The sequence below is a fragment of the Euprymna scolopes genome, chromosome 3 (genome assembly GCF_053919585.1).
Source record: "Euprymna scolopes isolate OS-2025 chromosome 3, ASM5391958v1, whole genome shotgun sequence".
Taxonomy (NCBI): domain Eukaryota; kingdom Metazoa; phylum Mollusca; class Cephalopoda; order Sepiida; family Sepiolidae; genus Euprymna; species Euprymna scolopes.
This window is the reverse complement of record NC_136484.1, coordinates 150,661,403-150,686,908: the sequence shown is the minus strand read 5'-3', so window position 1 is coordinate 150,686,908 and position 25,506 is coordinate 150,661,403. Positions and strand designations below refer to the sequence as shown.

Genomic DNA, 25,506 nt, shown 5'->3' with positions numbered 1-25,506 from the left:
TTTATTTATTTATTTTTTTTTTTTTGGCATATCAAATCTTTTCAGGTAATTTAATGGCGAATTGAGTCATTTTTGTAAAAATTTTATGCTTAAAGTTCTATATATCTTCAATTATTATTGTGGTGTTTGATGTGATTAATTTGTAGAAAAAAATGTTGTTTTTGGATGAATATTAGGAGAGTGAAAAGTTGACCTTGGGTTTACTTTAGCAGTCTCATAATTCTTGCTTCCCTTATTTTGTCTTTTAGGCCTCACATTCCATGAACGATGTTTCTGTTTTTTTGATCTAGAAGGAGTTTTCGTAATTGGGGTTTTTACTTGGCCTTCGGACCGGGATCAAAGTGTAGTATCTGTTCCGACAGATGCTGCACTTAGGATAATTTGTACCAGTTAATGGAGGGGAAACCCTCTATACTGGGACAATTATTATTTTTGGTAACCAGTTTTGCCTACTTTTAGGGGAGCTGGTTTTTACCTCACATTAAAAACGGCCTTGTGCCTAATTTGCTCAGTGGGGGAGCAAATAAATACCATCTGTTCTCTCAGTTACTAAACTTGACCCACCACCGGGCTTTCGGGCTAGGTTAAGGTGTTTTTCCTTACTAACTTTTGTTAGCAAGGACCGACCCCCTCCTTTGGGGAGTCAGGACCTAGAGGACCGACTCCACATTTGTGGGAGCTTGGACCCGGAAACCGATCCCCTCTTTTGGGAGACTGGAATCTCTGGACCAACACCACTATCGCTGGTAGTTGAGACCTGCTTTTTTCATTTGTTGTTTTTGCATGTTGTTTTTTCTTCGTTTCGGTCTCACTTCTCGAGACTGGGATGGTCTAATTTCTCCACACTTAATTGCCTGAGCAGCACTCTGACCTGCCAGGCCCAAACTTTGTCTATCTTCGCTGCTCTCCCAGTGGATCGAGCAGACAGGGTTCTCTTTCTCGCTTCCGTTGGGGTAAGTTAGTGGGTAGGGTGACGTGGGGTAGGGCGGGTGCTTCGTTTCTGCTCCCCTCTGTGGGCAGGGATGCCTATCCCCTCTCTCTCTTAATTGCGACGCGGCACTCTGACCCGCTAGCACCCACTGCGTCTTTCTTCTCTGCTCTCCCCCCCTCGCGGGGGGATCTGAGCTGCTAACCCGACATCCCCGTGAGGGGAAGTCAAAAACTCTAATTTCTTCAAAGTCCGCTCCTCCCCCTCCTCCCCCTCCATTCCCCTGGGTTTTCTTTTCCCCCCACTACACTTTGGTCCGCGCCAGCGGCCAGTGCAACCGCCACGATGCCAGGCAGGAGGGGTACGTCACCCCAAATGCGCAGCATCTCAACTGCTAACGACTCCCTATGTGAGGGAGCTGATGCATCTCCCGGCGAGACGGCGCCAGGAAACAAGGTAGGGCCCCGGCGCGCGGCGACCTTGGAAGAAAGCGGGAGGGTAGGGCCGCAGCCCGCGGCGACCCCCCAAAAAGCACCTGCAACTATTCGGCGGGGAAGACAGTGATTGGCCCCCCAACACTCCCCAAGAGGACCAAATACGGAAAAAGGGTGACTCTCCGGCCAGTGGTAACAAAAGCAAGCTGGAAGGAGAGACACCCTTGACAGTACCCACCAAGGCTCCAGCTGGGAACACGGCACCAGAAGGGGAGACACCTCCATCCCCCAAGGGGACAGCCACCCAGCAAAGAAAGAAAATAAGAAAGGGGAGCGGCCCGGAGAGCAAACCAAGCCAGGACGAAACAACGCCAAGGACACAATGGCCTACTTTGCCTGGTAACGGCCCAGTTCCGAAGCCAAAAATGCCCATAACAGGAGAGAGCCCCACAACACCAGCTACGCCCCCCAACCCGAGTCCAGCTTACACCCACCAGGATGGAGGACCGGCATGGGGCCCCAAAGAGCAGCAAGGGAAGTTGACGCCCGAAGACTACAGAGCACTCTTCAACTCCACTTACAAGGAGTATACCCAGGGGAACAACATCCAACCCCTCCCGGGTCAAGTGGAAGTTCTGGAGAAAAGAGTGCTCTCGCTGATAACTTCAGACACCAAGACAAGGGGTCTGACGGGCGTCAACAAGGACACAATGATGAACGTGTTGCTGGAGCAGAACATTCCCGCCAACTACATCTGTAGAAGGAGTTACGCACAGTGGGATGTTCTGCTCCCCACCTCCGAAGACGCAGTCAGGCTGTCCAGGACCTGCCATCAGAGCAGGAACATAAAGCTCCAACCCATCTATATGAACAAGAGGAGAGCAAATGTTTCTGCTCTAAACGTCCCCTGCTATATGGAGGCCAAACAACTGGGGGCTATCCTAAGCCAGTATGGGGACGTAGAGGAAGTCACCCCGGTCCGCGGATTAAGAAACATCATGACCGGGGACTACAAAGTACAGATGGTCCTGGACAAGGCTGGATTCTACGCCATCCCAGCCACACTCAAGTTCGGAGAGTGGACACTCTCCCTTATAGTGGAAGGGAGGAGGCCTCATTGCTGGCTGTGCACACAACAAGGGCATATGGCGAAGGACTGTCCAAAGAGGAATGGAGGGAAGAAGCCCACAAAAGCGGCGGGAACAAGCGTGACAACAAATCAAGCCGCTGCTCCCGCGCCGGCCGCAAATCCTCCAGAGCCACCGACAGGCTGGGTGACGGTCGTAAAGAAAGGCAAGATCAACAAACAGCCATCCTTGCAGACAGTCACCCAAGACCAAGAACAACCGAAGAGCGAGACGGAGAAAATGGACACACAGACACCCTCCTCCTCAAACAAGAGGAAACTACGAGAATCTGAGGAGGAGGCCGCGTCAGAGGCAGAGGAAGAGACAACAACAGTCTCTATGGCCCTGAGCGCAACAGAGATCAGGAGGGCCAGGAGGAGGAAAAGCCGCAAGACACGCGCAAACCCTCCTACCCCCACTGAGACTGAGAAGGACACCCTCGCAACAACAACACAGGATGAGCCCCCTGTGATCCCAACACCCCAGCAACCCGAATAACCTTCCCCCTCTCCTATAAAGGCCCCAAGAAACTCTTCCCGCCCCTCATCCCGTGACAGGAGCCAAAAAGAAGAAAACGAGCAGGCTACCCTCTCCCCAAGCGCTCAGCCTCCCCATCAACCAAAAGAGATCTCCTCCCCCACTCCCAAAGTCCGCACTGAACGGACCAAAAAGCTCCCCTTCCTGCCAGGAAGCAGGATTTGTGAAACAGACCCTCTCCAACCGGCTCCGGACCTTAAAGGATAACAGAAGGTCCGGTACAATAAACTTAAAAACTTTGAAAAAGTTGGTGGAGACCTAGTAACAGACCCCACTAAATTCAAGGACGCTCCCTTGTTGACCACTTTCGTTAGGGTCGACAAGGACGCTAGTACTGGAGGAATGTGGGCAATGATTAAGGCAGCGAAGAATGCGATCCCAGGCCAGCAGCTGGTGGATAGGGACCATCCTTCACTGACCAACATTTTCTTTAAATGTGAGGGTAGAATCCCCATGTATGTACACCCATCGCTATACAGGGCACTCAAACTAACCTTCCCCCTGGACGTGGGGGGCGTGGCCAAGGATGGATCACCTTCATCGGATTTACTTACCGGCAGCCTTGGCCAGGCCTGCCATGTCCTCACTGCCCAGGATTTCAGACCCGTCTGTGACAGTGCTTGAGGTGAGTGATCATGTCTTTGAACTTGGCTACATTGAATGTGAGGGGCATCAGGTGTCGAAGCAAGGCCTCGCGCGTTGTGAGAGACTTGGGGTCCCTCAAGGTAGATATTGCCGCTATCCAGGAGACCCACTTTGTTTGTGACGCGGATTGTCAGGTGCTGGTAAACGATTACGATGTCTACTCAGCATATGGCAATACTTATAGTCGTGGAATCTCCTTGCTAGTGAGTCGCACCCTGTCAGCGTCGGTGAATGTTGTTCACGCAGGCGAGGACGGGCGGGCGCTTGTTGTTGATGTTGCTGTTAATTGTAGTGTTTTTCGGATTGTTGCTGTTTATGCTCCCAATGCTGCTGTAGAGAGGGCAACCTTTTTTCGACGGTTGGAGGGCTTCTTAGTGGATCCGGAACGGTTAGTTTTAATGGGGGATTGGAATGCAATCCTTGATCCCAAAATAGATAAGGTCGGGGGGACTAGCGGGTCGGCGTGGTGTGACAGCAGTCTGTCTGACCTGATGGCCTCGTGCGATCTCGTCGACAGATTTCGTCTGGATCATCCGGGGCGGGAGATGTGGACGTGGCATGCTGTAGTGCCTTCCCATCCAAGCACTTACTTGGATTGGATGTTAGTTAGAAGAGGCGATGTAGACTTCCTATCTTGCCCCACGTTCCACTTGCTAGGACACTCGGACCATAAACTTGTTATGGCCCATTTGAGCTTAAGTGCTAGGCCTAAACTGGCCGGATACTGGAAGTTCAACAGCACCTTGTTGGAGCTGGAGGACTACCGGTTGAAGGTCACTGAGCTAATTCAGCGGGCTTTAGTGGGGGCGGTTACAGGGAGTAAGTGGTGGGTTAGTCTCAAGGCCAAAATTAGGCGCTTCTCTGTCCAGTATAGCCAACGCCTCGCGATAGATAAGGCTAAGGCAAAGAAGCGTTTAGAGGATAAGCTGACCCGGGCGGTGGAGGGGGGGGGACCCCTAGAGTTAGCACTAGCTAAACAAGATCTCAACCGCTTGGCTAGCGAGCGGTATGAAGGTCAAGTAGTTAGGGCTAGGTTAAACAAAGTTTCTAACGAGGCTGTGAATGTTGACGCTGTTGAGCGTAAGGCTGCTTTAAGGCGCGGTTCGGATGGGTACATTCGTAAAGTACATAACCTGGAAGGACACCCCTTAGTATCGACTCGGGAGATCTGCGAGGGGTTTCGGGAGCATCTATCGGTGCGCTTCACCCAACTACCCGGACTCAGGGTTGATGAGTTTGGCAGCTATTTGGCTGACTCGCCCCGCCTCACGGCGGCTCGGGCGGCTAGCTGTGATGGTCTTATTACTGAACATGAGGTCATTACTGCGTTGAAGCAGGTCGGCTATAACAAATCCCCGGGGCTTGATGGTTTACCCTACGAGTTTTACTTGAGGCTGTCGCCCATGTTGGTCCCTATTCTGAAGGATATGTTCAACCATTGGTTTGCCCAGGGTTCCATCCCTGGACAGGTGACCAAGGGTGTGATCACATTGCTGAGGAAAGGTCAACGGCATGGTGGGAGGGAAAACTTTGATGATTTTAGGCCCTTGACTCTGCTAAACACAGAGTTAAAGATTTTGGCAAAGATTCTTGCGAATCGCTTGCAGGTTGTCATCACTGACTTGATCGAACCGGACCAGACTTATGCTGTGAAGGGGAGATCGATTCAAGACAATTTGCACTTGATACACTCGATCATAGAGGGGACAGAAGACGACGCCGAAGCCACGCTGATCAGTTTGGATCAGTCCAAGGCATTCGATAGGGTCGACCATCGGTTCCTAGGATCTGTGCTAGAGGCCGCCGGATTTAATCCGGACTTCCGCAAGTGGATCTTTGTTCTGTATGACAGGCCGACGGTAGCGGTGCAGATCAACGGTAAGCTGTCGGAGTCATTCGCTGTCTCTCGGTCGGTGCGACAGGGTTGTCCGCTGTCGCCTCTGTTGTATGTCCTGGTGTTGGAACCCCTCCTTCGCAAGTTAAGGGACGAGGCGGCTACACCAGTCCTGCGCGGAATAGCTCTCCCTGGAGGCACACGAGCCAGGGTTTCCGCGTTCGCCGATGACGTCACCGTGTTCGTGTCTTGCCTCACGGACATTCAAGCGGTGGTCGAGGCGCTCGCTCGATACGAAGAAGTAACAGGAGCCATCTTCAACCGTAGCAAGTCTGTTGGCCTGCGGTTGGGGGCCTGGACCGGGGTAAACTCGCTTCCAGGTATTTTCAGCTGGACCGATGGACCGGTCCGCATTCTCGGTGTCTGGTTTGGACCGGGACTTCAGCTGGAAAAGAATTGGTCGGAAGTACAGTCTAAGGTCAAATCGTCAGTAAAGACTTGGATTGGAAGGAAATTGTCCTTGAAGGGTCGGGCGGAGGCGTGTGCTACATACGTCTTTCCGCTCATCCTTTACCGTTTGTCTGTACTTCCTCTCCCTGCAGAACGACTAACCCGCTTACAAGGGCGCCTCGATTCACTTTTGTGGAACGAGGGTAAGCATTATGTCTGCAGAGAGGTCTGTGTTCAAAATCCGAGCGAGGGAGGCCTGGGTCAGCCCAGTCTCTTGTGTCATAGAAACGCCGAGAGATTGGCTTTCCTGGGTCGTTCGCTTGAAGGAGACGCTCCTTGGGTCCCTGTGGTTGAGAACTCGTTTCCCAACCTCAAACCCAACCCTTCGGTAGAAGGTCGTCGTAGACCGAAGGGGGAGTCCAAGTTCTTCTCCGAATGCCGAACCGCTCTTAGAGCTTTGCCGGGGACCAATGTCCTCGATCAGCCAAGGAAGAAACTGTATCGGGATTTAGTGGAGGGGATCGCGAAGGATCCACTTTGTAGGCGGATGGGATGGTCGATGGAGGTTGTCCGTTCTCAATGGCGTTGGGCGCCGGGACGGGAGATTCTGAATAACTCGGAATTCTCCCTGACTTGGCGACTGGTCCGAAATGCGCTGCCCCTCTTCGACGTACTTTTCCGGTATAAAGAACATACCAGCCGCTTCTGTCCGTGCTGTGATGAACGCGAGCCCGAAACAATCGAGCACGCGTTTTTTAGTTGCAGCCGGATACAGCCCCTATTAAGGTACGTCGAGGGGGTAACAGCTCGCATCGATGCCGAGTGTCTGCCCGATCTCGACGTAGGAACTTTTGTGTACAACATGGAGCCGCCGTTCTCCAGGGAGGAAAGTTTGGTTTTCCTGGCGATCCTAGCAGTAGCGCGCATGACCATTTGGATCGCGCGCCTCAAGTTGGTCCACGAAGGGACATCTGTTCCTGATCGGGATCTGATCGTTTACTTTAAACATTTGCTTAAAGTAAAGATCAGATGCGATTGGAAGAGGTTGCCTAGAGTGGAATTTGACAAGAGGTGGGTGCACAGCACTAGTTTGTGCATCCGTCGAGGAGCCAAGTTTCAATACGTGTTCCCTCCTTAGGCATGGCATGGGCGGTGCTGGGTCCTACGGAACCCATCCCGCCTAGGTTAGCATTATAAGTTCAGTAAAGTAACTCTTGACTGGTGGTACAAATGAGATCCTGTTCCTGATTTTATTTTTTGGTATTAGAGAACCTCTGAGTCTGCCCAACCCCCCTGCTCCTCATCTTTATTTTCTGATGCCCCCGATCATCCCCCTACTCAGAGGTCACCTTCCTACCCCCTCCATCCGTTGCTTTATTTTCTCCCACCTCCATTAAGGCGACTTCCCCAAACCCCATTAGGGATGCTCTGCTTGTTTTCGGTTCCCCGGAAAACAGTGGGGGATCTAGCCACGTAGAATAGTACAGGGGGGGTCTTACTAACAACACATTAGTAGATTTTCCTTATTTTTGAAATGAACATTTTCATTAGTTTTTTCCCACTCCACGAACATTTTATGCCAATTAATTCAAGAACTCTTTCTAATGAAATCGAACTTTATTTTCTCACACATACACACACACACACAAAAAAAAAAAAAAAAAAAAAAAAAAAAAAATGCACACACAACATACAGAAATGAATATACAAATTGTACATAGTTAAATTTTACATTGAACGCTGGGGTTATTAGTTAGATTAGGATCCACAGAGTGATTGAGGTATTTTGGTAAATGTTGCCAGTCAAGAGTAAGACTTCAAAGTCTCATCTGTTACATAGTCAAAAAGACCCTGTACCCTCCCCCTCCCAATTTCTTGTAGGGCCTTGTGCCTAATTTTGTTGAATTGAATTTTTTGTACGTTTTTTATGTTCAATTTTTTCTTTCTCAATAAAATATATAAACAAGATCAAAGTGTAGTATCTGTTCTCTCAGTTACTAAACTTTCCGCCACCGGGCTTTCGGGCTAGGTTAAGGTGTTTTCATACTAACCTTGGTTAGCAAGGACCGACCCCCTCCTTTGGGGAGTCAGGACCTAAAGGACCGACTCCACATTTGTGGGAGCTTGGACCCGGAAACCGATCCCCTTTTTTGGGAGACTGGAATCTCGGGACCAGCACCACTAGCTGGTAGTTGAGACCTGCTTTTGTTGTTTTTTTTTTTTGCATGCGTTTTTTCTTCGTTTTGGTCTCTTCCCTCTAGAGACAGGGGATGGTCTAATTTCTCCACACTTAATTGCCTGAGCAGCACTCTGACCTGCCAGGCCCAAACTTTGTCCATCTTCGCTGCTCTCCCAGTGGATCGAGCAGACAGGGTTCTCTTTCTCGCTTCCGTTGGGGTAAGTTAGTGGGTAGGGTGACGTGGGGTAGGGTGGGTGCTTCGTTTCTGCTCCCCTCTGTGGGCAGGGATGCCTATCCCCTCTCTCTCTTAATTGCGACGCGGCACTCTGACCCGCTAGCACCCACTGCGTCTTTCTTCTCTGCTCTCCCCCCTCGCGGGGGGATCTGAGCTGCTAACCCGACATCCCCGTGAGGGGAAGTCAAAAACTCTAATTTCTTCAAAGTCCGCTCCTCCCCCTCCTCCCCCTCCATTCCCCTGGGTTTTCTTTTCCCCCACTACACTTTGGTCCGCGCCAGCGGCCAGTGCAACCGCCACGATGCCAGGCAGGAGGGGTACGTCACCCCAAATGCGCAGCATCTCAACTGCGAACGACTCCCTATGTGAGGGAGCTGATGCATCTCCCGGCGAGACGGCGCCAGGAAACAAGGTAGGGCCCCGGCGCGCGGCGACCTTGGAAGAAAGCGGGAGGGTAGGGCCGCAGCCCGCGGCGACCCCCCAAAAAGCACCTGCAACCGCTCCCCACGAGGGCAACCCAGCGGAAAAAGCTGCCGTTAAGTCACTAGCTGGGGAAAGTGCAGAACCCAGCCAACCAGCTGCACCCCAGGACGGCAGAACCAAGGGAGGAAGACCGGGGAACCCATCCCCCGCTCCCCCAAAGGGCGACTCCCCAACAGAAAAGGAGGAAAACAGCACCGCGGACCAAACCGAGGCGCTGGATGAAGATGTAATAGCCTCCATCTGCTCACTATTCGGCGGGGAAGACAGTGATTGGCCCCCCAACACTCCCCAAGAGGACCAAATACGGAAAAAGGGTGACTCTCCGGCCAGTGGTAACAAAAGCAAGCTGGAAGGAGAGACACCCTTGACAGTACCCACCAAGGCTCCAGCTGGGAACACGGCACCAGAAGGGGAGACACCTCCATCCCCCAAGGGGACAGCCACCCAGCAAAGGAAGAAAATAAGAAAGGGGAGCGGCCCGGAAAGCAAACCAAGCCAGGACGAAACAACGCCAAAAACACAATGGCCTACTTTGCCTGGTAACGGGCCAGTTCCGAAACCAAAAAGGCCCATAACAGGGGAGAGCCCCACAACACCAGCTACGCCCCCCAACCCGAGTCCAGCTGACACCCACCAGGATGGAGGACCGGCATGGGGCCCCAAAGAGCAGCAAGGGAAGTTGACGCCCGAAGACTACAGAGCACTCTTCGACTCCACTTACAAGGAGTATACCCAGGGGAACAACATCCAACCCCTCCCGGGTCAAGTGGAAGTTCTGGAGAAAAGAGTGCTCTCGCTGATAACTTCAGACACCAAGACAAGGGGTCTGACGGGCGTCAACAAGGACACCATGATGAACGTGTTGCTGGAACAGAACATTCCCGCCAACTACATCTGTAGAAGGAGTTACGCACAGTGGGATGTTCTGCTCCCCACCTCCGAAGACGCAGTCAGGCTGTCCAGGACCTGCCATCAGAGCAGGAACATAAAGCTCCAACCCATCTATATGAACAAGAGGAGAGCAAATGTTTCTGCTCTAAACGTCCCCTGCTATATGGAGGCCAAACAACTGGGGGCTATCCTAAGCCAGTATGGGGACGTAGAGGAAGTCACCCCGGTCCGCGGATTAAGAAACATCATGATTGGGGACTACAAAGTACAGATGGTCCTGGACAAGGCTGGATTCTACGCCATCCCAGCCACACTCAAGTTCGGAGAGTGGACACTCTCCCTTATAGTGGAAGGGAGGAGGCCCCATTGCTGGCTGTGCACACAACAAGGGCATATGGCGAAGGACGGTCCGAAGAGGAATGGAGGGAAGAAGCCCACAAAAGCGGCAGGAACAAGCGTGACAACAAATCAAGCCGCTGCTCCCGCGCCGGCCGCAAATCCTCCAGAGCCACCGACAGGCTGGGTGACGGTCGTAAAGAAAGGCAAGATCAACAAACAGCCATCCTTGCAGACAGTCACCCAAGACCAAGAACAACCGAAGAGCGAGACGGAGAAAATGGACACACAGACACCCTCCTCCTCAAACAAGAGGAAACTACCAGAATCTGAGGAGGAGGCCGCGTCAGAGGCAGAGGAAGAGACAACAACAGTCTCTATGGCCCTGAGCGCAACAGAGATCAGGAGGGCCAGGAGGAGGAAAAGCCGCAAGACACGCGCAAACCCTCCTACCCCCACTGAGACTGAGAAGGACTCCCTCGCAACAACAACACAGGATGAGCCCCCTGTGATCCCAACACCCCAGCAACCCGAACAACCTTCCCCCTCTCCTATAAAGGCCCCAAGAAACTCTTCCCACCCCTCATCCCGTGACAGGAGCCAAAAAGAAGAAAACGAGCAGGCTACCCCCTCCCCAAGCGCTCAGCCTCCCCATCAACCAAAAGAGGTCCCCTCCCCCACTCCCAAAGTCCGCACTGAACGGACGAAAAAGCTCCCCTTCCTGCCAGGAAGCAGGATTTGTGAAACAGACCCTCTCCAACCGGCTCCGGACCTTAAAGGACAACAGAAGGTCCGGTACAATAAACTTAAAAACTTTGAAAAAGTTGGTGGAGACCTAGTAACAGACCCCACTAAATTCAAGGACGCTCCCTTGTTGACCACTTTCGTTAGGGTCGACAAGGACGCTAGGACTGGAGGAATGTGGGCAATGATTAAGGCAGCGAAGAATGCGATCCCAGGCCAGCAGCTGGTGGATAGGGACCATCCTTCACTGACCAACATTTTCTTTAAATGTGAGGGTAGAATCCCCATGTATGTACACCCATCGCTATACAGGGCACTCAAACTAACCTTCCCCCTGGACGTGGGGGGCGTGGCCAAGGATGGATCACCTTCATCGGATTTACTTACCGGCAGCCTTGGCCAGGCCTGCCATGTCCTCACTGCCCAGGATTTCAGACCCGTCTGTGACAGTGCTTGAGGTGAGTGATCATGTCTTTGAACTTGGCTACATTGAATGTGAGGGGCATCAGGTGTCGAAGCAAGGCCTCGCGCGTTGTGAGAGACTTGGTGTCCCTCAAGGTAGATATTGCCGCTATCCAGGAGACCCACTTTGTTTGTGACGGGGATTGTCAGGTGCTGGTAAACGATTACGATGTCTACTCAGCATATGGCAATACCTATAGTCGTGGAATCTCCTTGCTAGTGAGTCGCACCCTGTCAGCGTCGGTGAATGTTGTTCACGCAGGCGAGGACGGGCGGGCGCTTGTTGTTGATGTTGCTGTTAATTGTAGTGTTTTTCGGATTGTTGCTGTTTATGCTCCCAATGCTGCTGTAGAGAGGGCAACCTTTTTTCGACGGTTGGAGGGCTTCTTAGTGGATCCGGAACGGTTAGTTTTAATGGGGGATTGGAATGCAATCCTTGATCCCAAAATAGATAAGGTCGGGGGGACTAGCGGGTCGGCGTGGTGTGACAGCAGTCTGTCTGACCTGATGGCCTCGTGCGATCTCATCGACAGATTTCGTCTGGATCATCCGGGGCGGGAGATGTGGACGTGGCATCCTGTAGTGCCTTCCCATCCAAGCACTTACTTGGATCGGATGTTAGTTAGAAGAGGCGATGTAGACTTCCTATCTTGCCCCACGTTCCACTTGCTAGGACACTCGGACCATAAACTTGTTATGGCCCGTTTGAGCTTAAGTGCTAGGCCTAAACTGGCCGGATACTGGAAGTTCAACAGCACCTTGTTGGAGCTGGAGGACTACCGGTTGAAGGTCACTGAGCTAATTCAGCGGGCTTTAGTGGGGGCGGTTACAGGGAGTAAGTGGTGGGTTAGTCTCAAGGCCAAAATTAGGCGCTTCTCTGTCCAGTATAGCCAACGCCTCGCGATAGATAAGGCTAAGGCAAAGAAGCGTTTAGAGGATAAGCTGACCCGGGCGATGGAGGGGGGGGACCCCCTAGAGTTAGCACTAGCTAAACAAGATCTCAACCGCTTGGCTAGCGAGCGGTATGAAGGTCAAGTAGTTAGGGCTAGGTTAAACAAAGTTTCTAACGAGGCTGTGAATGTTGACGCTGTTGAGCGTAAGGCTGCTTTAAGGCGCGGTTCGGATGGGTACATTCGTAAAGTACATAACCTGGAAGGACACCCCTTAGTATCGACTCGGGAGATCTGCGAGGGGTTTCGGGAGCATCTATCGGTGCGCTTCACCCAACTACCCGGACTCAGGGTTGATGAGTTTGGCAGCTATTTGGCTGACTCGCCCCGCCTCACGGCGGCTCGGGCGGCTAGCTGTGATGGTCTTATTACTGAACATGAGGTCATTACTGCGTTGAAGCAGGTCGGCTATAACAAATCCCCGGGGCTTGATGGTTTACCCTACGAGTTTTACTTGAGGCTGTCGCCCATGTTGGTCCCTATTCTGAAGGATATGTTCAACCATTGGTTTGCCCAGGGTTCCATCCCTGGACAGGTGACCAAGGGTGTGATCACATTGCTGAGGAAAGGTCAACGGCATGGTGGGAGGGAAAACTTTGATGATTTTAGGCCCTTGACTCTGCTAAACACAGAGTTAAAGATCTTGGCAAAGATTCTTGCGAATCGCTTGCAGGTTGTCATCACTGACTTGATCGAACCGGACCAGACTTATGCTGTGAAGGGGAGATCGATTCAAGACAATTTGCACTTGATACGCTCGATCATAGAGGGGACAGAAGACGACGCCGAAGCCACGCTGATCAGTTTGGATCAGTCCAAGGCATTCGATAGGGTCGATCATCGGTTCCTAGGATCTGTGCTAGAGGCCGCCGGATTTAATCCGGACTTCCGCAAGTGGATCTTTGTTCTGTATGACAGGCCGACGGTAGCGGTGCAGATCAACGGTAAGCTGTCGGAGTCATTCGCTGTCTCTCGGTCGGTGCGACAGGGTTGTCTGCTGTCGCCTCTGTTGTATGTCCTGGCGTTGGAACCCCTCCTTCGCAAGTTAAGGGACGAGGCGGCTACACCAGTCCTGCGCGGAATAGCTCTCCCTGGAGGCACACGAGCCAGGGTTTCCGCGTTCGCCGATGACGTCACCGTGTTCGTGTCTTGCCTCACGGACGTTCAAGCGGTGGTCGAGGCGCTCGCTCGATACGAAGAAGTAACAGGGGCCATCTTCAACCGTAGCAAGTCTGTTGGCCTGCGGTTGGGGGCCTGGACCGGGGTAAACTCGCTTCCAGGTATTTTCAGCTGGACCGATGGACCGGTCCGCATTCTCGGTGTCTGGTTTGGACCGGGACTTCAGCTGGAAAAGAATTGGTCGGAAGTACAGTCTAAGGTCAAATCGTCAGTAAAGACTTGGATTGGAAGGAAATTGTCCTTGAAGGGTCGGGCGGAGGCGTGTGCTACATACGTCTTTCCGCTCATCCTTTACCATTTGTCTGTACTTCCTCTCCCTGCAGAACGACTAACCCGCTTACAAGGGCGCCTCGATTCACTTTTGTGGAACGAGGGTAAGCATTATGTCTGCAGAGAGGTCTGTGTTCAAAATCCGAGCGAGGGAGGCCTGGGTCAGCCCAGTCTCTTGTGTCATAGAAATGCCGAGAGATTGGCTTTCCTGGGTCGTTCGCTTGAAGGAGACGCTCCTTGGGTCCCTGTGGTTGAGAACTCGCTTCCCAATCTCAAACCCAACCCTTCGGTAGAAGGTCGTCGTAGACCGAAGGGGGAGTCCAAGTTCTTCTCCGAATGCCGAACCGCTCTTAGGGCTTTGCCGGGGACCAATGTCCTCGATCAGCCAAGGAAGAAACTGTATCGGGATTTAGTGGAGGGGACCGCGAAGGATCCACTTTGTAGGCGGATGGGATGGTCGATGGAGGTTGTCCGTTCTCAATGGCGTTGGGCGCCGGGACGGGAGATTCTGAATAACTCGGAATTCTCCCTGACTTGGCGACTGGTCCGAAATGCGCTGCCCCTCTTCGACGTACTTTTCCGGTATAAAGAACATACCAGTCGCTTCTGTCCGTGCTGTGACGAACGCGAGCCCGAAACAATCGAGCACGCGTTTTTTAGTTGCAGCCGGATACAGCCCCTATTAAAGTACGTCGAGGGGGTAACAGCTCGCATCGATGCCGAGTGTCTGCTCGATCTCGACGTAGGAACTTTTGTGTACAACATGGAGCCGCCGTTCCCCAGGGAGGAAAGTTTGGTTTTCCTGGCGATCCTAGCAGTAGCGCGCATGACCATTTGGATCGCGCGCCTCAAGTTGGTCCACGAAGGGACATCTGTTCCTGATCGGGATCTGATCGTTTACTTTAAACATTTGCTTAAAGTAAAGATCAGATGCGATTGGAAGAGGTTGCCTAGAGTGGAATTTGACAAGAGGTGGGTGCACAGCACTAGTTTGTGCATCCGTCGAGGAGCCAAGTTTCAATACGTGTTCCCTCCTTAGGCATGGCATGGGCGGTGCTGGGTCCTACGGAACCCATCCCGCCTAGGTTAGCATTATAAGTTCAGTAAAGTAACTCTTGACTGGTGGTACAAATGAGATCCTGTTCCTGATTTTATTTTTTGGTATTAGAGAACCTCTGAGTCTGCCCAACCCCCCTGCTCCTCATCTTTATTTTCTGATGCCCCCGGTCATCCCCCTACTCAGAGGTCACCTTCCTACCCCCTCCATCTGTTGCTTTATTTTCTCCCACCTCCATTAAGGCGACTTCCCCAAACCCCATTAGGGATGCTCTGCTTGTTTTCGGTTCCCCGGAAAACAGTGGGGGATCTAGCCACATAGAATAGTACAGGGGGGTCTTACTAACAACACATTAGTAGTTTTTTCCTTATTTTTGAAATGAACATTTTCATTAGTTTTTTCCCACTCCACGAACATTTTATGCCAATTAATTCAAGAACTCTTTCTAATGAAATCGAACTTTATTTTCTCACACATACACACACACAAAAAAAAAAAAAAAAAAATGCACACACAACATACAGAAATGAATATACAAATTGTACATAGTTAAATTTTACATTGAACGCTGGGGTTATTCATTAGATTAGAATCCACAGAGTGATTGAGGTATTTTGGTAAATGTTGCCAGTCAAGAGTAAGACTTTAAAGTTTCATCTGTTACATAGTCAAAAGACCCTGTACCCTCCCCCTCCCAATTTCTTGTAGGGCCTTGTGCCTAATTTTGTTGAATTGAATTTTTTGTACGTGTTTTATGTTCAATTTTTTCTTTCTCAATAAAATATATAAACAAGATCAAAGTGTAGTATCTGTTCCGGCAGATGCTGCACTTAAGATAATTTGTACCAGTCAATGGAGGGGAAACCCTCTATACTGGGACAATTATTATTTTTGGTAACCAGAGTGGCCCCTTTTAGGGGAGCTGGTTTTTACCTCACATTAAAAACGGCCTTGTGCCTAATTTGCTCGGTGGGGGAGCAAATAAATACCATCTGTTCCGGCAGATACTGCAAGCTATGACTAGCAAAGACCAGATGTGGGGGCAACCCCACATGCCTGACCTTTAACCAGCTCCCATTTCCCACCTCTCGGGAACTGGTCCCCTTTTTCCCTTCCCCCTCCCTTCACTCCTCACATTAAAAATTGGCCTTGTGCCTAATTTGCTCGGTGGGGGAGCAAATAAATACCATCTGTTCCGGCAGATACTGCAAAGCTATGACTAGCAAAGACCAGCTATGACTAGCAAAGACCATATGTGGGGGTAACCCCACATATCTAAACTTGGTCACTGAGGGGGCAACCCTTCATACCAACAGTTTCTAATCCAGCTCCCATTTCCCACCTCTCGGGAGCTGGTGCCCCCCTTCCCTCCATCTCCACATTAAAAAACGGCCTTGTGCCTAATTTGCTACGTGGGGAAGCAAATAAATACAAAGACCATATGTGGGGGCAACCCCACATATAAGACCTTGGTCAATGTAGGGGCAACCCTTCATACCAATTGTCACTATCCAGCTCCCCTACTCTCCGGGGAGTTGGTCCCCATTTCCCCTTCACTCCTCACTTTAAAAATCGGCCTTGTGCCTAATTTGCTCAGTGGGGGAGCAAATAAATACCATCTGTTCTTCAGATGCTGCACTTCTATTTCTTGTTCTCTTTCGGTGGAGGAGAAATCCTTCACGACTGAGACAATTTTTATTTTTGTACCTTTTCTCCACGTTAAAAAACGACCCTGTTGTCTAACTCTGTCCCGTGGGGAGGCATAGTAAATAGGTACATCAAGTAACTTTATGCCTTGTCTGGTGCGATTTTCTGGGTCAGAATCTATCCATCTAACACTTATTGTTTGGTTAGTTTGGGACCTTGAGGTATTTTTTTTTTTTTTACATTAAGTGGCTTTATGACTTGTCTAGAGTGATTTGCATAAGAAGAGAAAAAAATTAAGTAGATCAATGAGAGGTTCCTGCATCACTTGGTGTGTCTTTCATTGTGAAATACACAAACTGGATGAACATCTCTTATGTATATGAATTCTTGTTTTGCTTTGTTTTATTTATTCTTATTCAGTTTGTTTTGCTAATGAGTCACCGTTTATCAAGGCCAAAAACCACTCGAGGATTAATGAGATGGATAGATGAATGAATGAGGATTGTAATTCTCCACATACCACCAACTCAAAACAACAACTGATCCAGAAAACAACAATTCTTTCTCCTTTGTCAGAAATATTGTTCATGGAATGTGAGAACTAAAGGACAAAATGAGCAAAGAAAATATATAATGAATGAATTTATACCGCACTACAAAGGAGAAAGTAATTCCTGGGATGATAGTCTCATAGCAAGATAACAGATATTACATGTGCCCTCCCTAAAACAAAGAAGGTAATGTCTAGGTGGGTGGTATCATGACAATAGAACATATACTACACCTACTCCTCCTAGAAAAGGAGGAGGTAATGCTTTGGACGATGATATCATAAGGAATGAATATATACTACACTGCACCTAAAAAGAGAACATATTGTTTTGTAAGGTGGTAAAATGACTACAGAACAGATAATACACTATTCCTCTTGAAAAATGAGGAGGTAATGCTTAGAAAGCTGATATCATGACAACAGTACACATGTTACCCCCCGCCCCTTTCATTGAATTGAACTGAAAGATAGTCTGAACTAGCATAGTAAACTGAAAGCTGAAAGTTATATGGAAATCTACCTTCTCTAAACATCAAGAAAAACATTTTTAGAGACGAAGTGGTTTATGGTTCACCAGCATGGACTTTCAGGACTGTACAAGCCCTTTCTAGTCTCGCACAAAAACATGCATTCACATCTCAAGCAATTTTTCTTGTCATATACATACGTGGACACAAACATACGCGCGCACATACACACACGTAGATATATTTACGTTCACGTACATACACTCACATTTACGTGCATACACACACACACTAACGTACACACATGTGCACACACATACACACACATGGGCTACATCACTTCTCCTTGGAAGGAAATCCACACATGCGCAAAAGACCACCGGAAACAACTATAAAAGCAAGAGACCTGAGCTGTTTCCTTTTTTTCGACTCAGCTCCCGAGCTGAGCGGTCAAAGGACCATCCGCTTCCTTTCGGGGTGTGCGCACCCGCGCACCTCACGTTACCTGCTACTATGTGTAGGGCAAGAGTCAATAGACAGTATGTACACCTTACACACTTTCTATCTCCATGGCCTGGATTGATTTTCTCTCTATAGAACAATTGATTTTCTTTCTCACCAGTTAACGGCGAGAGACACTCCAAACTGGATTGACTTTCTCACTCTCCCTCTCTCTGCAACAATAGACTTTCTTCCTTACCAGTTAACAGCAAGAGACGCACACCAAACTAAACACGTGCTGTACCCTTTTCTTTCATTTGTTTCTTCACAAAATAAATCCTAGTTCGTTTATTTCAATAAGCGCGTTGTTCGTTTCTTCCTCAAAACAATTCATTTTTCCTATTTTTCCTAACGACTGCGGAATATATATAATATATCCACCAGTCCACTACAAATGGGTGACCCAATGTGAGATGAACACGCATTTCCTTCTATACCACAAGTCCACAACAAACTGGCGACCGACTGATGTGAAACGAACACGCATGGTGATCCTATTTTTTTTTAAAGGAATTGTTTTGAGCGAGATGCGCATTTTATTTGATAAAGAAAAAAATGAACATTTCAACAAAGAAAAACAAGTGAACTACTACCGATAAGAATCTCAACAAACTACAATGACGAAACCCCTCTTCAAATTCGTCAGAAAAATAAACACGGAGCTGTCAACGTCATACCAAATATAAAGAAAAATTCAAGCTCGACAAACATTTTTCACGGTTTCCTGACATTACCCTGCAACAAACGCAAGGAACAAAATCACATAGGCCTATACACATTCTCTCCCGCACAGAACAACAAAGAAACAATTACAGGACATCCTATCAACACATAGAAAGAAGTTGAATCAACAATACGAGTTGAGATGCACCACGCACACTGATAAACTCACAACTAGAAGTTTCGTTGACAGCCAGCAACTGGACACAACCGTTCAACATGAACAAATGTGCAACAAGCGCCTGCATAACACCAAAGAGAGGCAGCGTCAGACCATTAGGGTCGATGTGACGCTTTTATTTAACGTTAATATTTTATCCCGGGCAATATCGAGTAATTGAAGGATAGATGTTAAGATCTTATTCCGGGCAACACCGGTTAACTAAAAGATATATGTTAATATTTTTGTCCCGGGCCGACATCGAAAAAGAAAAGACCTCGCTGAATTCCAATTCTGTCAAAACATTTTTTTTCCTTTCTGTTTTTTTTTGTTGATACACTTTGACACTTGAAACGGGACAAACGCCTCAGCCAAGTTGAAATGCCCGAACGAATTCAAAGCATAATTCGATTGTTGATATTTTTTCTCTGATTTGAAGTCGCACATACGCATGGGTCAGGTTCAAAGGATGCACCGACCGTTTGTTGTTGACAAATTCAAGGACACAATTCATGTGTCAGCTGGAAACAACTACAGATAGATTATGTTTTTGCTTTGAACTAAAAACTACACACACACACACACACACACACACACACATATTTGTTGGCGTCACAAAATATATTTGTGACAAGATCAAAACAAGGATAAATAATTTCTTTGGAATTAAAATTTAACACACGCATTTGTCGGCTTCAAAGAATGTTTGTCGAATCAAATATTAAATGGTTTTGTATGACTCTGATAAAACCATTTGAACCCAAAATAACATTCCCAACTGTTTTCATTCTCAAACCGAATCGCAGTTCTGAAATAGATCAAGAGATTTTTGCCACCTGACAATTTTCAATAACATATTTTGTCGAGATGTTAACAGGAATAATAAATTGTTTATTTCCTTTGATAATGACACATGTCACATCTAAGGGCAGAATTAACAAAGCATTTTTTTTGGACGCAGTTTTCTTACTTACGCGGTTATCGCGTATTACGCAGTTTGGGAATTATCCAATGAGAGAAAACTGGTTAGTTTCCATCGGGCGTTTTTGATTGATCGGGGAGGAGTTAGAATTATTCTTGGATTGTGGGAGGTGGCCAATTTCTGTCATCAGTCAAATTATCCAATGAGAGAGAATCAGACCATTTGGTTATCAACCAGTCTGATTGGTCGGGAAGGAATTGGTAATTGCCGCCCCGCCCAGTGCTCTACTATATAAAGACCAAGAGAGTCAGAGAGTCAGAGGGAGTCTGGGAAGTCGGAGCAAAACAGAGCGAGTCCGAGAGTCAAGCCACCTCACCTCTCCTCTCTCTCTCTCCCCCCTCGCCTATTGCCCGATAACTAAAAAAGGTTAAATTAATAGACCTGTGAATTCCAGCAAGGGGAAGCCCCACTTAGAAGTTTAAATGCTTGCTTACAAATTCATACTCCAAACTGCACATGTGTTTGTATATATTTCTTTTATGGTTTTCTTTTAATACATTCCATATAACCCAATCTCCGGAGTCTTTGTTTATTCAAAATTCTTCGATTTGCTGATGTGCTGATGTTTTCATTATTATTTTTTTTTACTTGTGAAACTGCTTCCGTCAACGGGCACCCGGTATCTCCGAGGACGAAATCTCTAGACGATCACAGAAGATCCGGCCTTGTGGACATTGCAGCAAAGACGATTCCACCAACGCACTGAAGAAGGGCTTACTGGGTGACGCGACGTACCGGCGGGGTTCATACCTGTACAAGCAATGTACACACACTACCGCAGACTCACTTGCGAAGACACTGGAAACTACACACACCATGTCAACACGAACAAAGATTTTCCTTCCAAACGAACAATTCACTTCACTGTCCAAGCAACTCATTGCACATGTCAGCACAAAAAAAAAACAAACAAACAAATGTCAGCCTAAAAAAAAGAGTAAACACCTTTTCTACGTATAAGTAAATACTTTTTTTTGTGAACACACTCCGTTTTTGACGTTTTTTAAATAACCACACCAACAGCAAAAAACAGGATGAAAAGTCAATTGCCCAAAACATTACTTATAAAAAAAGAATCTATATACACTGCATATTTTTTTTTTCCTGGGAAGGGGAGTATTGTACGAGCTCTTTCTAGTCTCGCACAAAAACACACGTTCACATCTCAAGCCATTTTTGCCATATAAATACGTGCACACAAACATATGCGCGCACATACACACACGTAGATATATTTACGTTCACGTACATACACTCACATTCACGTGCATACACACACACGCTAACATACACACATGTACGTACACGTACGCACACATGGACAACGTCACTTACCCTTTAAAGGAAATCCACACATGTGCAAAAGACCACCGGAAACAACTATAAAAGCAAGAGACCTGAGCTGTTTCCTTTTTTTCGACTCAGCTACCGAGCTGAGCGGTCGACGGACCATTCGCTCTCTTTCGGGGCGTGCGCGTCCGCGTGCCTCACGTCACCTGCTACTATGTATGGGGCAAGAGTCAACAGACAGTATGTATACCTTATATGCTTTCTATCTCCATGGCCTGGATTGATTTTCTCTTTCTCTCTCTCTCTCTCTATAGAACAATTGACTTTCCTTCTCACCAGTTAACAGCGAGAGACGCACACCAAACTAAACACGCGCTGTACCCTTTTCTTTCATTTGTTTCTTCATGAAATAAATCCTAGTTCGTTTATTTCAATAAGTGCGTTGTTCGTTCCTTTCTCAATTCAATTCATTTTTCCTATTTTGTACGACTGGGGGATATATACTTCTATATCCACCAGTTCCACTACAGGACTCTCAGTGAAAAACTTTAAAGTAAGTTGGATGGAACTTACATTAGAATGCTTTGGGTAGTGTTAACCTTAAACTGAAAAACACACCCAGCCATTAGCTGTCTTTATGGTCGGTTGTCCAGGATCTCTTCAGTAATAAGAGAAAGAAGAACATGATATGCCAGATTTTGCTACAGAAGAAAAGATGAGGTCATCAGTGATGTGATACTGTGGTACTGTGGATCCTAAACACAGAACATCTAAAGTAGGAAGACCTGTCAAGGCATACACAAAATTATTGACAGAAGACACTGGCTTACAAATTGAAGATTTTCCTAAGGCTATGGAAGATAAAAATCTGTGGAGGGAAAGAGTCAATTTGGTCCAGGCAACCCATCCAATATGCTGATGATGAGCATAGTAAATTAAATTTAGCATTTACATTTAGCAGCGATTCTTTCCTCTTTGTCAGAAACATTGCTAATGGAATGTGAGTACTGAAAGAAAAAATTAGGAAGAAAACCAAAGTTAGAAAGTAAATCCAAGATCCACTTTCTAGTCTCTCTTAATTTTGCCAGTGTTTCTATCAGCTGTCTTTGCATGGACTGTAATTATATCTTTGATTAGCTAAATATATAAATGTATAAGGATTATCGGTTTCTTAATTATTCTAGCATATAAACAAAAGAGATAAACAAAAAAAACTAAAAACCTCACTTATATAAACATAAGATGATTTATTTGCATTTACTAATGATACACCAAAATATGTACACATTTTCAAGGTTCCCAATACATGAATAAATGGTAAAACGAACTATGAAATTTCGTTTTGGAAAGACAAAAATCTTGATAAATGTGTGCCTCACAAATTGAACGACAACCAAAAGAAACGCTATTATAAAGTGTCACCTTCTCTTCTTTTATGCAACAAGAACGACTCGTTTTTTGACCAGATTGTAACTTGCGATGAAACATGGTTTCTTTACGACAACCAGCGATGCTCAGCTCAGTAGTTAAATATCGATGAAGCTCCACAACACTTCCCGAAACCAGAATTACATAAAAAAAAAGGTTATACTGACTGTTTGATGGTTTGCAACTGGTGTCATCCATTATAGTTTTTTTAATGTAGGCGAAATCATTACAGCAGTGAAGTACTGTCAACAAATGGATGAAATGCGTTAAAAACTTCAACAACAACACCCAGCATTAGTCAACAAAAAAGGTCTAATTCTCCTCCACGACAATGCCCAGCCGCACGACCCTGCAGAAATTAAACGAATTTGGCTACAAAACTCTTCCTCATCTGCCATACTCTCCAGACTTCTCACCTACCTACTATCACTTTTTCAAGCATAACTTTCTGCATGAGAAATGCTTTAAAAACCTAGGCAATATCAAAAACGCCTTTAGCAACTTCATTACCAACAGAATGCAAGATTTTTATGTTACCGGCATAAATATATTTGTTTTGCATTGGCAAAAGCGTGTTGATTCTGATAGTGCTTATTTCGATCAATAAATTTTGTTTGAGCCGAGATATGTTCATCTGAATTTAAAAGTTAAAAACTGTAAAATCGTTCTTGTCAACCTGATAGTAATAACTTACCAAATGTTGGGGAGTACCGCAGCTAAGTGGTTAATGATACAGACTGAAAAGTTGTGTGCCAAGTTCGAATCCACTTCATTCCATAGAAACATTTTTATCAGAATCCATATTTGACCTTGTGTCTAACCTCCTGGAACGGACGCCAATAAAATAACTTACCTATAATTATTTCTTGGATTAGCTAAATATATAAATGTATAAGGATTCGTTGTTTTAGTGTTCTTACACATAACAAAAGATGATAAAAAGAACTAAAACCTTACTTATGAAAATATAACAGGATTTATTTCTGCTCACAAGTAATACACCGAAATATGCTCGCATGTTAATTTTTCAAATGCATTGAGAAATGAAATTAACATGGTTTGTAAGAGTACATCAACAAAATTGATCTGTTTGGATTAAGAAACCAAGCATATGTTATAGAATTGTCATGGGGAAAAATAGGATCAGTTGACAAACAAGACAACTTTGTTGATTAAATAAAACAGGGCTAAAATAGAAAAGGATTTGGCAAATATATTGCTATCCCATCATTCAGACAGAAAAATGAACAAAAGAGGAAATAGACTTCTGAGTCATATCGTTTATATGAATGACAACGTGACTAAATCAATCAAAAGCTGACTGTCCCAATTGTCACATAATCTGGAACAAGAAACTAGGAAAAAAAGCCTTCCCAGCGAATGTACAAAACAGCACATAATGATTTCTGAATTTTTTAAATGAAGATTGATAATTTTTATAATTCGGATTATTTGGATATTTTGAATATTATTTTCACAAGGTTTTAGTTAAATGTAACTTCAATCTTCTTCAGGTGTATCTTATTAAACTCTGGGTTCTTACTGTTGAACTTGGGAATTTCATGTAGATTACCGAGTTTGACATAAAGATTCCCAAGTTCGACAGAAAGATTCCCGAATTTGATAAGATACACATGGAGAGGGTCGGAGGTTACATCAGCTGAAACGTTGCGAAAATAGCACTCAAGATGAGAACGATAGCCTAAATAATCCAAAGCAAACAATGATTCATAATTTCATTTAAAACTACTGCCTCAAACTTTCTTTCTTGAATCGTTTAAATAAAAATGAAAGCCAAGTTAGATTGCCAATTTTTTCAACACTGTTTAGCAATTAGCTACAGACCAAAGTAAATTAACTCTGCAGAAGAAAAAAATGTCTACAAAGTGACACTCAATTTTATATCCTGTTTTACTCATTCAAACTATAACTGATTGTTGGGTCAGTAAAGAATATGAAGAACAAATTAAGAACAGAAAATCTAAATTAGACTTTTGGGAATATTTTTCTTTTGCACAAGGATTTTATTTGGTGGTTCTATAATATAAATCACTGGTGAAAATCACATTCCAAGCAAAAATTCTTTGATATACATGCATACCATACAAAAATATAATAAAAATAAAAATTTATTAATTATTAAATTAGGAAAAATTATCAAATAGAATTTTCATTAAAGATAAAAAAAAACAAGTTTTCGTATTTTGCTGATTAGACCTTCATTATTACTTGGTTAAATGACAGATTGACTTATCTGCACTTGTTTTACGGCTTTTAGCAATGATAAATCAGCAAAATATGATAAAACTAATTTTTATTTTTACTTAAAATTCTACTCAATATTTTCCACCTGTGCTTTTATCAGTATAAGCGGCTTTTATTCTCTCTGGAGAAAGTTTGATTAATTTTTATTACTTCAATTTGCCCCCCCCCCCCCATTTTCCAGTGATGATTCCATTCCTGAGACATCACATTTTCTAATCATGTTTCTGCTTTATCATCTTTTTGCTTTTTCAACATCAATAATCTTTATCTCACCTTTTCTTCAAACATGTTTTAGCTTAGTAATCTCCAATTAGCAGCTATAGGATTGTCAGTGAAAAATACTAAAAACCAAAAAAAAAAAAAAAAAAATTTATTTTTTAAATAAAAATGCCAGCTTAAGTTTGCTTAATCTTCAAACAAAAGTACACATGGTTTGCATATACATTTTTTTTTGCCAATATTTATTGTTGCAGTTTGTCTAATTCATTGCTTTTCTTATTATGTGATAATTTGTTTATGTCAATGGGATTATTTATTTGGATTATTTTATTCAGTGTGTATGTATTGGACATTGGACTGCAGAGGATGCATGTATTTTTTTTTTTTTTTTTTTTTCATGAGCTGAAAGTAAATCATCATCACCATCATCATCATCATCAGCAGCAGCAGCAGGGACGTGACGGTGGCTAAATGGTTAATAACACACACTTTGAGCCAAGCTCAAATCCAGTTTGTTCCACAGAAACGCTTTC

General features: G+C 46.0%; 1 protein-coding gene across 1 annotated transcript; it reads left to right on the top strand.

Moving 5' to 3' along the window:
* Positions 1-25,236, top strand: LOC145262859 (uncharacterized). The gene is made up of 3 exons (XM_080119837.1): positions 1-343; positions 7,930-10,008; positions 25,228-25,236. The coding sequence occupies exons 2-3, from the start codon at positions 8,671-8,673 to the stop codon at positions 25,234-25,236; spliced, it is 1,347 nt and encodes a 448-aa protein (XP_079975963.1). The 5' UTR covers positions 1-343; positions 7,930-8,670.
* The last annotated feature ends 270 nt before the right edge of the window (positions 25,237-25,506 follow it).